This window comes from Parasteatoda tepidariorum, chromosome 1 (assembly GCF_043381705.1).
Source record: "Parasteatoda tepidariorum isolate YZ-2023 chromosome 1, CAS_Ptep_4.0, whole genome shotgun sequence".
NCBI classification, from domain to species: Eukaryota; Metazoa; Arthropoda; class Arachnida; order Araneae; family Theridiidae; genus Parasteatoda; species Parasteatoda tepidariorum.
The window spans coordinates 42,236,858-42,250,823 of record NC_092204.1 but is presented as its reverse complement, the minus strand read 5'-3'; the positions used below and the strand labels follow the sequence as shown (position 1 = coordinate 42,250,823).

The 13,966-nt window shown below is 29.4% G+C and overlaps 1 protein-coding gene across 12 annotated transcripts in view; it reads left to right on the top strand.

Annotated features, from left to right (window-relative positions):
* Nucleotides 1-13,966, top strand: part of LOC107436145 (GTPase-activating Rap/Ran-GAP domain-like protein 3) — a 563,687-nt gene that overhangs the window by 541,343 nt on the left and 8,378 nt on the right. For all 12 annotated transcript variants that reach the window (XM_071179212.1, XM_071179217.1, XM_016047730.3 and 9 more), the window contains 7 exons: nt 1,908-2,021; nt 2,997-3,160; nt 4,905-5,063; nt 6,702-6,768; nt 8,737-8,817; nt 11,433-11,551; nt 12,799-12,913. In XM_071179212.1, coding sequence (XP_071035313.1) covers nt 1,908-2,021; nt 2,997-3,160; nt 4,905-5,063; nt 6,702-6,768; nt 8,737-8,817; nt 11,433-11,551; nt 12,799-12,913 — 819 coding nt within the window. The remainder of the gene's footprint in view (nt 1-1,907; nt 2,022-2,996; nt 3,161-4,904; nt 5,064-6,701; nt 6,769-8,736; nt 8,818-11,432; nt 11,552-12,798; nt 12,914-13,966) is intronic.

The following is a 13,966-nucleotide window of genomic DNA, read 5'->3' as shown; positions in this document are numbered from 1 at the left end:
TGTATTATAATGTGTAATAATATATTTGGTACAAAGTCTAATTTAAATATATCAAGGACGAATTTTTTTGTACAGAATAATACATATCAAATAATGCGTATTTTTCTTTTATTTTTATTACTATTTAATTATTGGAATATTTAGATAAATTTCTGCCTTGGCAAACTATCTACTATTTTGTGCTTGAAAAATATAGAAATTACTGTTATGCACATACTTTTCAACCTAACTATTACGAGTCTTTGCTTTTTTTTTTTTTTTTTNTTTTTTTTTTTTTTTTGTATTTGTGGGCTAAGGTTGGTTGTTTTTCTTTATTGGTCTAATTGATTATGACTGGTTTTTATTTATTGGTCTAAGATCTCGTTCGGTTATACTCTGTCCAATTGAAGCAATCATAATCAATGTCTAAGGCAACAACGCTAAATGATGTAAAATTAACCTGACTGAATAACAAAGGAGAGCAAAGGAACTCGAAATTGGAAAAAAATATGTAAATAAATATTTGCGGCCAGAAAAAGTAGCTCTCTGAAATAATTACATACTTATAAATATAGATTTGGGTGGTTGAAATGCCTGATTCATTTATAATAGACAGAAAATGTTAAACACTGCTCTTTTCAGATATCCCAGTTAAACTTCATTTATATGTTCGAACTAGGTCATGAATACTTAATGATTCTTTCCTGTCTTGTTGACGCTTAAATTTAAATGATACATGAAATGTGCGTAAATTTCATGATAAAATAAATTCTTCATTAAACATCGCATACAAAAGGAGCGAAATTAAACAAAAAACATCATTTTGCTGTTGTATAATCGATTCTTAACTTCAGTTACAATTTAACAAAGAACAGTTCACTTGTGCAAAAAGAAATGGTGCACTGGTTGGTTTTCTAACACCCCTTCTACATTTTTACTAAAAAATAATCCATTGAAAAGATATTCAAATCGTGTCTAATAGAAATTATTATTATAAGACAAAGGCGGCTAAGTTGTAAACATAATTTTTTTTTTGAAACTTTAAAGAAAAATTCTTTTGGTCAATTACTTTTTATTCGAAACTGCTACAAATTTATCTAAAATCTTCGGTTAAACGTAATACTAAGCATCCAGTGATTTTCAAAGAGAATTGTCGTAATATCAATTTCTAAAATTCCCTGTACCATTTATAAAATAAACCTCACTCCTTGAATAGATTTATTATTTGGTTCGAAAGATAATGAAGTACCATATTTTTTCAATATCGCTCTTTGAATGAAACATTCTATAATTTAAAATTTAAATTTAAGAATATAGCTCAATATAAAAAACTTAAAACTTTAGCTTTTTAACACTAATGAAATAAAATTTATGAAAAGTGGCATATTTTGGTTTTAAAACGTGTAGGAGGTACATCAATTTTAAAACAAATTTCAATAAATCACACTATTTTTAGAATACAAGTTTCAGTTAAAATTATTACTTTAGAAAAATAGATTACAATACAAACTTGTATGTACTAGACAAATATCTATTGCTGTTGCAGGCTCTCTGTTAAGAGGTTCTTTGCGTTTTCTTCTCTCGTAAAATAAAACTACGAAGTTGGCCTTTACACAATTCTACACAAATCGCGTTTATCTTTCTGATATAAGATTCAAGTGTTCCGTGTCTTCTGAATTAAAATAGACATTCAGTTTCTTGTCTCCTTCTTATGGAGTTATTAAAGGCTATACTTCTGCTAAATAAATTGTTTACTTATCAGTTTGAAATGTTATGCTTCAAGCGATTAAATTAAATATTTTTGAAGAAGTAGGTTTTGTTTGAAAACTAAAACGTTGCATTTTACACTCACTGAATATTACATCATTTAATGAATATGGATTGATATTCCTTTAATTGCGCACATAAATTCTTTTTTCATTTTGTAGGTCGTGATAGTCGAATTCATGTATTTCGCCTATCCGATTTCGAAGGAGAACAGAACGAGTCTCTAGTACGAACGAAATCGGACATCAGAGATCATAAAATTGAAAGATCTAAAGGTAACACTTTTTTCATAGCTTCTTTTTTACTTGGTGAGTATATTTTCGAAAATCAATATATATATATATATATATATATTTTAAAAGTCAAAAGNAATGAAAAGATTTCAAACTTTTATAATAATGAAATTTAATCTTCTATAATAATAAAACGTGCATTTATGAGGAAGCATAAAATTTTCGAATCTGTCTCAAATCTTTTATTTTAGATTTTAATTCAATTATGTCTAAAAAATACTTTTGTCATATTTTTATTTACTATTTTTTTCATTTCATCTATCATATAAGAAAATCTTCTATATGATATTTATTAAAACTTATACTAATATTATATTTGTTAAAACTGCATCAATATAGTGCAGTTCTAGTATAGATACTGTAGAAAGGGTTTTTACGTGCCCTCGAAAGGGGTAAATGCCAGAGAAAATTAATTATGGTAAACAATGACTACCACTAGTTGGCTTCGAGCAACAACATCATGCCAAATAATAAAGATACAGTTAATCTTTATCTTGATAGGATAAACTACTCAAAACGTGTTCTGTTTAATCTATCAAAGGAAAGTTATCGGAAAGGGGAAAATATATCAAATTAAAAAAATGGAGTTATGTAAGCTTTATTATGCTGGCACGTGTATTTTAGTTTTGAGCGTGATTTCGTAATGTTGTTCAGATTTGATTTATTGGTTATTTTCTTTATTTTCACCCCACACAATGAACGGGTATTCAGGCAGTGTTGTTATAATTCATAATTGATTATTTTTCATTATTATTATTTTGCTAATTACTACTTTCAATATCATTGCCTTTCAGTGCGATAGAAATAATCAAATTATTTGTAGAAAAAAAATAGTAAATTGAAGTAAATTTCCTCCTAGTTTTTAAATATATCAAAATATAAAGTTTCAAGTGCTATTGCAAATGATACTAAAGCATCAGCAAATCTTCTTCGCTTATGACATATCATTCGTTTCAGGTTGCCATTTATATGCATTAAGCAGACCAGGTGGAAGTCATTTGCGGATGGCTGTCGCCTTGGGACGGAAACTCGTTATTTTGCAATGGAGGCATTCTGCAGCATGGACAACTTGGTGTGCCGCATCAGATACAGATACTGTTGATGGTTTTCAATTTACAAAGGTAAGAACTAAATATTTTGAAACTATTTCTACAACCTTACATCACAAACATCAGAATTGTGAAAATATGTGTGCACTAAAAGAGCTTATAAATTATTTTGATCCATTATCAAGAATAAAAAAAGCTAAATGGTTTTAGTATTAAAAGCAGTTATTTTTTTTTAATCCACTTAACTTTACTAAGAAAATGAGACACTTTTGCATGAATGATTTTCACGACATTTAACTTCCCCAGGGATCTGTCCAGATATTTTGTGAAAGATCCGCTTATGTAAAATTGTGAAAAAATTACTCGTAATTTGTTAAGTCACTTTCTTTCAACCAAAGTCCGATTTTGTGAATTTGTGCAAATAGGGTCCGTTATAGCAAAAAAACTTTTTCAAGGAGTTTTTAAATTCTAAAGACATGCAAGATTATGCTCAACACTGCAAAATTATATTCAAAAAAATTAAATTTTAAAAAGTAAGCAGCAATTGCAGCTACTAAATTAGCTATGCAACATACAAATATTTGGTATTTAGCCTATCCTGCTGAAGGCAGAATATTAATTTCGGACGAATAAAGGAAGAAGCGTCTGCCGAAGACAAAACTTAGTTCGTTTACATCTGTCTTCCTGGGAAGGATTTATTGGATTAACAGAACAATAAGGAAGATAAACAAATTTGTGCAGGGTCCGATTAAAAGATAAATTATTTTTTGAAGGGTCCGTTTTTAAGTTAAAATATTTTATGAAGGGTTCGTCTTTATGAGAAGATATTTTGTNCTGCTACTAAATTAGCGATGCAACATACAAATATTTGGTATTTAGCCTATCCTGCTGAACGCAGAATATTCATTTCGGACGAATAAAGGAAGAAGCGTCTGCCGAAGACAAAATTTAGTTCGTTTACATCTGTCTTCCTGGGAACGGTTTATTCGATTAACAGAACAATAAGGAAGATAAACAAATTTGTGGAGGGTCCGATTAAAAGCTAAATTATTTTGTAAAGGGTCCGTTTTTAAGTTAAAATATTTTGTGAAGGGTCCGTTTTTGTGAAAAGATATTTTGTGAAGGGTCCCTTAATGGACCCAAATTTCTTCTAAACAGTTCCCCATTTTATAAAATATAAATTTTAAACATTTTAAATTGTAAGCTAATGTTTAAAAAGTATTTATTTTTAAAAAAGTAACATTGAAACCTAATACTTATCTAAGACCGCTGCTATCAAATTAATTTTAAAAAATTTAAAATTATTTTTCGTATCGGCTTATAAACCTATGGTAGTCTGAAGAAAGATTGTGAGCTTTAGCTTTATTTTAATGGCAGTCATCATTAATAATTTATTTTCGAACTGCCAGTTGCTTGGAAAAATCTATCGAAGTATGCTTCGTAAGATAACTAATGAATAAATAAATCAAGAAGAAAGGAAGAGAATAAGTGAGAAGATCTATAAAAACATATAAATGATCCAATAAAGGAATGCGTAAATTAGTTTGTAAATACAGTATATAAACCCATAATTTAAGGTAAGGCAATGGGCAATTGCAATTGCTTTTAATACATTTTTATCTTCGCTTTAAATAGTACATTTTAAATCAATACCAGTTTCGTAAAGATATAAAATAAAGGTACTTTATGTCCTGGTAGAAGATTTCTCGTTTTAATATTTTTTTTAATTATTTTTTTACCTTTTTTTAAAAAAAAAATAATTGCTTAACATATTCATTTTATATCACGAGCTTATAATCAACTTATTTTTTTTCAGGAAATTTCCCTCTCAGACACTCCTCAACTTATTACATTAGTGGATAGTCCTGTGACTGGATTTGATAATCAGATATGCGTTGGTTACCGGCATCAGTTCGATTTGGTGAATGAGAAAACAGGCGAAATTCAACGACTTCATGTGATCGAGGGAAATAAAGTAATTTTTGTTTTTAATTTATCAACTACTAAATAATCTCGCCAGAAGAAAGAATGAGGCCTCTCGAGAGAGATATTGCGATAAACATAATTTTGTTCTGTTACTGAAACTCCGCAAAACTTTCAGATCGTCACATCCAATTTAAACCACTCGCTGAGGACTTAATAATGCAATTTTCCCAAATTACGATGATGCTGAATTCAGTCTCGCATAAATTAACCGATGTTGTAACACGTACCGCTAATAACACCGGAGAATATTTTTTTCTGTAGCATGAGATTTTTAGTCGATTTTTGATAATTTCACGTCATTTATTTTAAATATACAATTGGTTACGCTTTAAGCTACAATTTTTTTCAGGGACCTTTTTAGTTCTATTTTTTAAAATATATAGACTTAAAATCGTTATAGTCAATAACGGGGGGTAGCATAAATGCTACGACAAATTTTTAGGGGAGTTGGGGTACATCATCAGGATAAAATTGCATAGGAACCAATGCAAGGGGAAGTCATACGCTCCATATTCTTACGAGTTTCTTCGTGTGCTTCTGAATTGGTCACAATAATGAAGCATCCCTAACCACGTACGACGACATTCCTAGACCTCAGTTCCTATGCAATTTTAATCCTGATGATGTGCCGTAATTCCCAATAGAAGTTTCTCGTAGCAATTATGCGAAATATTGTATCTAACGTTTTAAAATTTTTAACATTTTGAAAAAAAAAATGGAATAAAAATACCATTTAAAAAATACATGCAGTTTTAGGGGAAAACTAATTTTATATTTGAAGTTCCCACACTAGAGTTACAAAAGATCAAGTATTTATACAAATGCAACACAAATTTGTTTCTCAATGTTAACAATCCGTTAATTTGTATGCCAGCGAAATCGGTTAATTTGTATGCCCAACGAAATGAATAAGGTTGTTGCGTATGCCTGTTAAGGCAGAGAGGTGCGATTGGTCTTGTTTTCCAGTGGCGCCATCTATGGCCAAGAATTTGACTTCTGCCACACCCATACGTTTATAGGGAGGACCCTAAAATACATCCACAGATCGTAATTTAGACCTGAATCAGAGAACGATCAATATCCAATTCAGCAGAGGTATTGATTTGTTATGGGAACATGAAGGACTTTTCGAGTCGACAGATTTAACGTGCATCAGTGGCCATTTTACAACGCAGGGAGTCTTCGGCCGGTGGGGTTCGAACCCACGAACTATCAGACATGGGCCCAGTTTCCTACCAACCAGGCTAAATGAATAAGGTTGTGAGTGTCTGTTAAACCAATCAAATATTTTTTCTTCCTGATGAACTCTGTTGTGATCATCTTGAAAATTAGAGGTTTAGGAGCACACTCATGGTGAAGAGATTGGCCAAAAGACAACACCTGATCATCTAAACGTTAAACTGAAAATGACGGTTCATGTTAGTGTTCATCTTAATGAATGGGTCAAGTCCAAACAAAACACCCACAAAACATTACAGATCCATAATATTAAAATAAGCTTTTACTGATTTCTCTTGAGATGTCTAGTTTTAAATAAGAAATTCATTCATTTAAGAATTTTTAGGAATTTTTCATATAAGAATTTTATTTATATGACAGCTTATTAATTTTGTTTTCTCCTTTTTAGGGTAATCTCATTGCAGCTATCGATGTGTATGAAGATGATGAAGCAGAACTGTTACTATGTTATAATCGTAAGTATGACTTTTGGTACTTTTGTTATATTTAAACAAGTCGCTAACTTATATAATGGGTTAGTTCCCCGACTTGGAAATTTTGGAGCTTGCTCTAAGATGTTTTAACGGTACCGTTTGAAAGAGGAGAAAACAAATGTAATCAATTTTAAACTTAATTTTTGGAGATGTTCCACACTTCTTTCTTCGTTATAAATAAATAATTTTGTGGTGAATTAAAATATTTTGAAAATAAACTTACATTTACCAGGGCTGCTCCAACAGTATCTTTTATTGTAGCTTTTTCATCAAAATAAAAATTCCTATGAAATATCCATTTAGAAATTGAGAATTTGATTGGTGCATTTTAAGCGGAACGATCAAATCAAATTCAGTAGGAATATTCCTTCCAGTTCAAAATATCGTGAATTTTGTTTTATTTTATTATTCCTTAAAATTTTAACTTTATTTTATTGTAGTTGTTTTTCTAATAGAATTAAAATTTTGATAAATGAATTATTTTTAAATAAATAATGACTTCTATGGAAAAGTATGAATTGGAGTGTTCGATAAACTGACTAAACGATTGTTTAATTTTTCAACGGAATTATGAGCGAGCTCCAACAGCTNTTTTATTGTAGTTGTTTTTCTAATAGAATTAAAATTTTGATAAATTAATTATTTTTAAATAAATAATGACTTCTATGGAAAAGCATGAATTGGAGTGTTCAATAAACTGACTAAACGATTGTTTAATTTTTCAACGGAATTTTGAGCGAGCTCCAACAGCTCCAAGACATGGCACCGACTCAATAATTAATTAAAAAAATAAAACGAGTGCCGTTGTTTGCCAACTGTATTGGGAAACTGACGATGAAATAAAACATTATTCGAACAAAACATTTGAGGAGCATTTAGAATACAGATTCTATATTACTCGTAAATTAAGTAGAATTAGAAGAATTAATAACTATTAATAATCAATAATTAATAGCAATTAATAATAATTAACAAGAATTATTAATAATATTAATACAATACTTATTAATAATTAACAAGAATTATTAAAGATTAATAAATTTAATAATTAAAAGCTTCGCTGTATAGCAGATTTAATAAAGAAAAACACTTAATTAAAAATGGTTATCAGCTATGAAGATTTTACAGTTATTAGGATAAAGATTGAGAATATAATAATTAGATATATTTTAAAAATAATATTAGTTACGTATTTTTTAAAAAAATACGATTCTTAGACAAGTTATGCACGTTTTTATAACAGTAAATAAAACATTTTTCTTTTACAAGAAATTTATATACATACTTTTAAATTCTAAGAAAATAAATAAAATTAAATACAATATTATATTAACAGTCTCCATAGTATACGTGTATTCTTATAAAATTTTGTGGTATTAAAATGTGTGTGAACTAAGTATTGCCCTAACATTTTACCTGCTGGCTTTATCGACTAGCATTTATATAAAAGAAATAGAACCAATGCGATTGAATATGAAACTAAGTTTTATCGTAGAATCTGCCAGTCCATACTTTTTTCTGCAGATTTCTCAATATTTGTCTTCTTTAGAGTCTATGCTACTTTCTGTTTTCTCATAAAGTCAAGCTCCTTTTTTTGTTAATTTTAACGTATCAAGTTTATTGAAGTTCTTCCTCTGACTGAGGATACCACCCAAGAAAATTTCTATTATTCCCGCTCAACTTAAAAATGTGATTTATTTAAAGCTATGAGCAGTAACTATAAATCTACTTAAACCGAAAATATTTTATAAAAATAATTACGGATATCAAACGAAGTTTATGATTATTTTCCAAAAAGGAAATACCCTTTAGCAGCTTTTATTGGAAATGTTCAATCTTGAAAACTGCTTTCTGTTTAACACTATTTAATTTAAAATGGTATTTTCAATTCAAACATTGAAGACTATTTTATACATATGAAAAGTATCAATTCATTGCAAATCCTTTCAGATATGACGCATTTCCAAAAGCTTTTTGAAGAAGGCACAAGCGAGTTTGATTTTCAATGGAATGCAGTACCAGAAGCTATAGGTAAGATTTATCTACGTTAAAATTCTAATTTAGATTATATACTTATACTATAATTTACATGATTTATTTTTTTAATTAATCTGAAATACAAAAAATTTTTGTATTGTGGATATAAATTTATTAAAATGTAAAAGTAATATAGATAAATAAAAAATTGATATTAATGTGAAATTAAGATAGTCGTAAAAAATATCAATACTTTCAAAATTTTGTTGTAAAAAAGTGGATATACCTAAATACCTTCAAGAAACAATTTTTGTGGACAACAAAAGTAGCATTTAAGAACAAAATTAATGTATTTTTTTCTACATCATATTGCATTTTGAACTATTCTTATGGATTATTTTACAAAATCTTAAATATTGCATACTTAGTAAGCAAAGATTGCATGTTAAGTGCATACATATTAAGCATACATATGCATACATATTACATACATATTAAGTAAACACTGTTTAGAGTAGAAATTAAACCAAATAAACTAGCCACATCCTTATTAAATGAATTAGTAGTTCGTAAAGTTATAGATGAACTCAAAAGAGACTACTTTCTTTTGGTCTCATTGATACATCTAAAAGAATTAAATGCACATTTAATGTCAAACGAGCCAGGCAAGTATAATGAGCGTCAAATTAAAATTAAATAAAATTTACGCTACACTTGAAGTGAAGAAACTTACTATTATACGTTCGGAAGAAAGAATATTTAAATAGTGCAATATTCTTTCTTCTGAACGTACAATAGTAAATTTCTTCACTTCAAGTGTAGCGTAAATTTTATTTAATTTTAATACTTTCAGGAAACAATTATTGTGGACAACAAAAGTAACATTTAAAGACAAAATGTATTTTTCAATACATTATATTGCATTTTGAACTGTTTTTGCAAAAGCAATATGGATCACTTTACGAAATCTTAAATATTGCATACTAATTAAGCAAAGATTGCATATTAAGTGAAACTTTTTAAAATCAAAATTGAACCAAATAAACTAGCCACATCCTTATTAAATGAATTGATAGTTCGAAAAGTCATCGATGAACTGAAAAAATGAGATTACCTGCTTTTAGTCTCATTGATACATTTATAGAATTAAATACACATTTAATGTCAAGCGAACCAGGCAAGTATAATGAGCGTCTAACTAAAATTAAATAAAATTTACGCTGCACTTGAACTGAAGAAACTTACGATTATACGTTCAGAAGAAAGAATATTTAAATAGTGCTGGAAAACCGTGATTAAGGTAAACACAAAAAGAGTAACAGGGGCACCTTCAGGTCATGAATTCGTGTTTGCTAGAAATAAAAACCTGGAGCGGCTATGCTGACGAATATCCGTGGAAAGTTTTGCCCTGCATTGGGTTCAGGTCATCCGGGATAAAAAAAAAAAGTCCCCCAATAGGGAACTTTGCAAACCATGCTTTATTATTTAAACTTGTTTTCTATATTCTCTTCTATCGACTACAAATCATTCTGTTTAAGAATACATCAGAGCATTTCGGAGTATAAAAATAAACTTATTGAAATTCTGTTTACTTAAAGTACAGTCGAACTCGTTTATAACGAGCACAAAGGGACCGTAACATGTACTCGTTAAATCCGAGTGCTCGTAATAAACGGGTCCTTAAGGCAGGCTTGCAACCAGAAGAGGGTTGGGAGGTCAAATTATTGAGTTTGCATAAAATTTAATTAATACTTACCTACTTTAATTAATTTAATTAAATACTTTTCTTAATTTAATGATAACTATCCCCCCCAACCAGCAAAAAATTTCTAGTTGCGCTACAGTCTTAAAGGAAAGAAGCAATAAACGGAAAGAAAAATAAAGGAAAAGATTCTTACCAAAACATTTATTTTTTTCATTAATCTACATATTTAAAATAGTAGTTTGTTAGCTTACTTTGAAGTTTCAGTTAACGGTTTTTTTTTTATTTTGAGCGCATTTCTTATCATTTTAAAAAAAAGATTGCAAGACAGAAAAATATTGCTCGCTAAAACCGGGTCTTGCTCGTTAAAAGCGACTTCTGTTCCATAAACTTAACATTGATCCAACCAAATATTCTCGTTTCCCTCGGTAAATCCGAGTTCTCGTTAAATCCGAGCTCGTTATAAACGAGTTCGACTGTAAAATCAAAATGCTCACACTACTCGGCATTATAAAATAAAATCGAACAATAATCCAATTAGCAAAGAAAACAGCGTTTCTAGCTTGACCACTCGCCAGAGCTAGCTCATTACAACCGAAAACTAGCAGTTTGTTAAGGAGAGCTAGCCTTCCGTAATGCCATGCTTACGTTTTCACTAATCTATCCACTGATTGGTATTAATCAGTAGCTAGCTCAAGTGACCAAAAATTTGAAATAACAAAACTGATAATAGCAGTTTGTTTCAAATGTTTAAGTCTTTAAATGAAATCCGAAACTTGCATGTCTCATTTTACACTTGGTTAATAGTAAAACAAAGGCTTAAAACTTGCAAGGAGCTCATAAAACAGTTTCGAGAAAAAGTGAATCTTGCTTAATTTACTATTAAACTCTGCAAACTGCATAAATTATATTTTACTCCTAATTTGCTGAAATTAATGAGAGATATTTTATCAAAATCTATTTTTAGTGTGTGCCTTTCCATACGTCATGGCGTTTACATCAGATAACATAGAGATTCGTCTAGTGATTAATGGTAACCTAGTACAAAGCATGGTTATGCCGAGCCTCAGGTTGATCACAGCAAAGGTAAGTAATTAGATCTTCAATATGAAAAATGCTTAACTAAAGCGTTACATGAGCAATTTGTAATAAACTAGTGCAATCTGAGAGCTGCGTGAGTTATTTTAATCTTAAAAAATATTATAAAAGAATAATATGAATAAATCTAATTAAAAGAAAATAAGAGTGTTGTACTAGATGTTTTATATTTAAGGAAAAATCTAAAGAATGTTTAACTGCAATTTTTTATTCAATTAGTTTTTAATGATTTCATCTATCAAATTGATCTTGTAGAACAGAGTTCTCTTAAATGGCATTACGGCTTAAATGGCATTCATAAATATTTGATTTACGAAATGTTTCTTGAAAGTGATTCAAAGACTTTTCAGACAAAGATAAGTATGGTGTAATTTAGACTATTATTTTTTTTTACATTTAAATTTGATTTCCGTCATAACAATCGTTGAAATGAAACTATTTTTAATTTATGTATTACAATAAGGCATAATATTATTTCGCACAAAACAATTTTTGAAACGATATTACAATTTATAATATAATATTTCAATGTATTATCAGAACCAATTAAAAAGGAATTTCATCGCACTTCTCTACTGACATTTCTTTAGCTATAAGTCTTGAAAATTTACAAAGTAAAATCTGTAAGAAATTCCAGCAATCATAGAGTATAGATGGATTAGAAGTATTTAGTTTAAGATAGTTTGAACATAACTGAATCAATAAGACATTAGAGATAAAATATGACCGGAGCTAAATTTGCAATTGCTTCCAAATATTTATTTTTCTCTCAAGCCTGAAAACCAATTAGCATTCCCTCCATTGGTATAATAATATTTGTTATTGAACTAAAATACCAACATAAATGGGAATATAAAAGAAGTGTTTTCCATAGTTGAAAGAGAATATCAGATACGGCATTAATAGTATAAATTTCAGTTGTTAAAAATAATTCCTGAATGCAATAATTTTATTTATTTATTTTTAATTCAGAGAAATATTTAACAGTTTATGCAAAATAGAGTCTGGTAGAAATTCTCACCCTCTGATTTATCCTATTTTCTCTTAATACATTTTAAACTATATCTGGGAAATTATCAATTCAAATCAAAATTAGCTTTATTAGAAGTAAATTAAAAATCATATGAAGATGATTGTTTGATAAGACGTCACGTTCTTAAAATTTTTATTAATTTCCATCGGATGTTAATATTTTAGTTCTTAATGTTTTTTCATTATTCTTTTGCATTTTACAGAGTGATATAATATTTGCGACGACAGCACCGGAAAGTTTTCAGGTTCGCAGAGAACGAGTTAAAGTGGATAAGATGGACCGGGATCCCAGTCTTTCCCCTCCACCCTCACCTCATTGTAAGTGGCGCATCTACTTGTACTAGAATTTGTCATTTATTTTAACACATTTTACTCATATATATTTTGTACAATGGCTGCACTTCGATCCGAGATAGCTATGGGGCTATAGTGATAAAGCTCTCTACTTCCAATTGGACAAATCAGGCTGGTCAATTCGCCACATGCTCATCCAATATCGCCAAAGACTGAAGACGGCATGAATTAGAACCTTTATATATATATACAGGGTTATTCATAATTACCTCCCCCTGTAAACGCCATTTTTCTTTGCTACAACTGGCTTCAGTGGTATATGTTACTGCCATCTACCGGCAACTGCTTAGATTAAAACTTGAATACTTTCGGAATAATTCATATGTTCTTTTTTGCCATATTCGTCTTCGTTTTTTTACTATAACGCTTCGAAAACCCGAAGGGAGTTATGAATAACCCTGTATATACGGGAATTTGTATATATACGAGAATTTGAATTCTTCTGTCAAATCAACATAAAACTCACATTTCTAAAAATATTTTGAAAAAAATAGTCTATATTAATTATAAATTGAACATCTTTTGAAAAAAAAAAAGATTAGCAGAAACTTGGATTTTTGCTTTAAAAGATTTTTAGATGACAAGTCAAAAATTTTTTACCTTAGCAGGGATCTGTCCAGACATTTTGTTAAAGGTCCGTTTTTTGTAAAATTGTGAAAAAACTACTCGTAATTTGTGAATATAAAATAAACGTTAAGTCACATTCTTTCGACCAGGGTCCGCTTTTGTGAATTTGTGCAAATAGGGTCCGTTACAGCAAAAAAAAATACTTTTTCAAGGAGTTTCTAAATTGCAAAGACATACAAGATTATGCTCAATGCTGTAAAATTGTAATTAAAAAAATTAAATTTTAAATAAACAGCAAATGCAGCTACTAAATAAGCGATGCAACATACAAATATTTGGTATTTAGCCTATACTGCTGAACGCAGAATATTAATTTCGGACGAATAAAGGAAGAAGCGTCTGCGGAAGACAAAATTTAGTTCGTTTACGTCTGTCTTTCTTCCCCCCCCC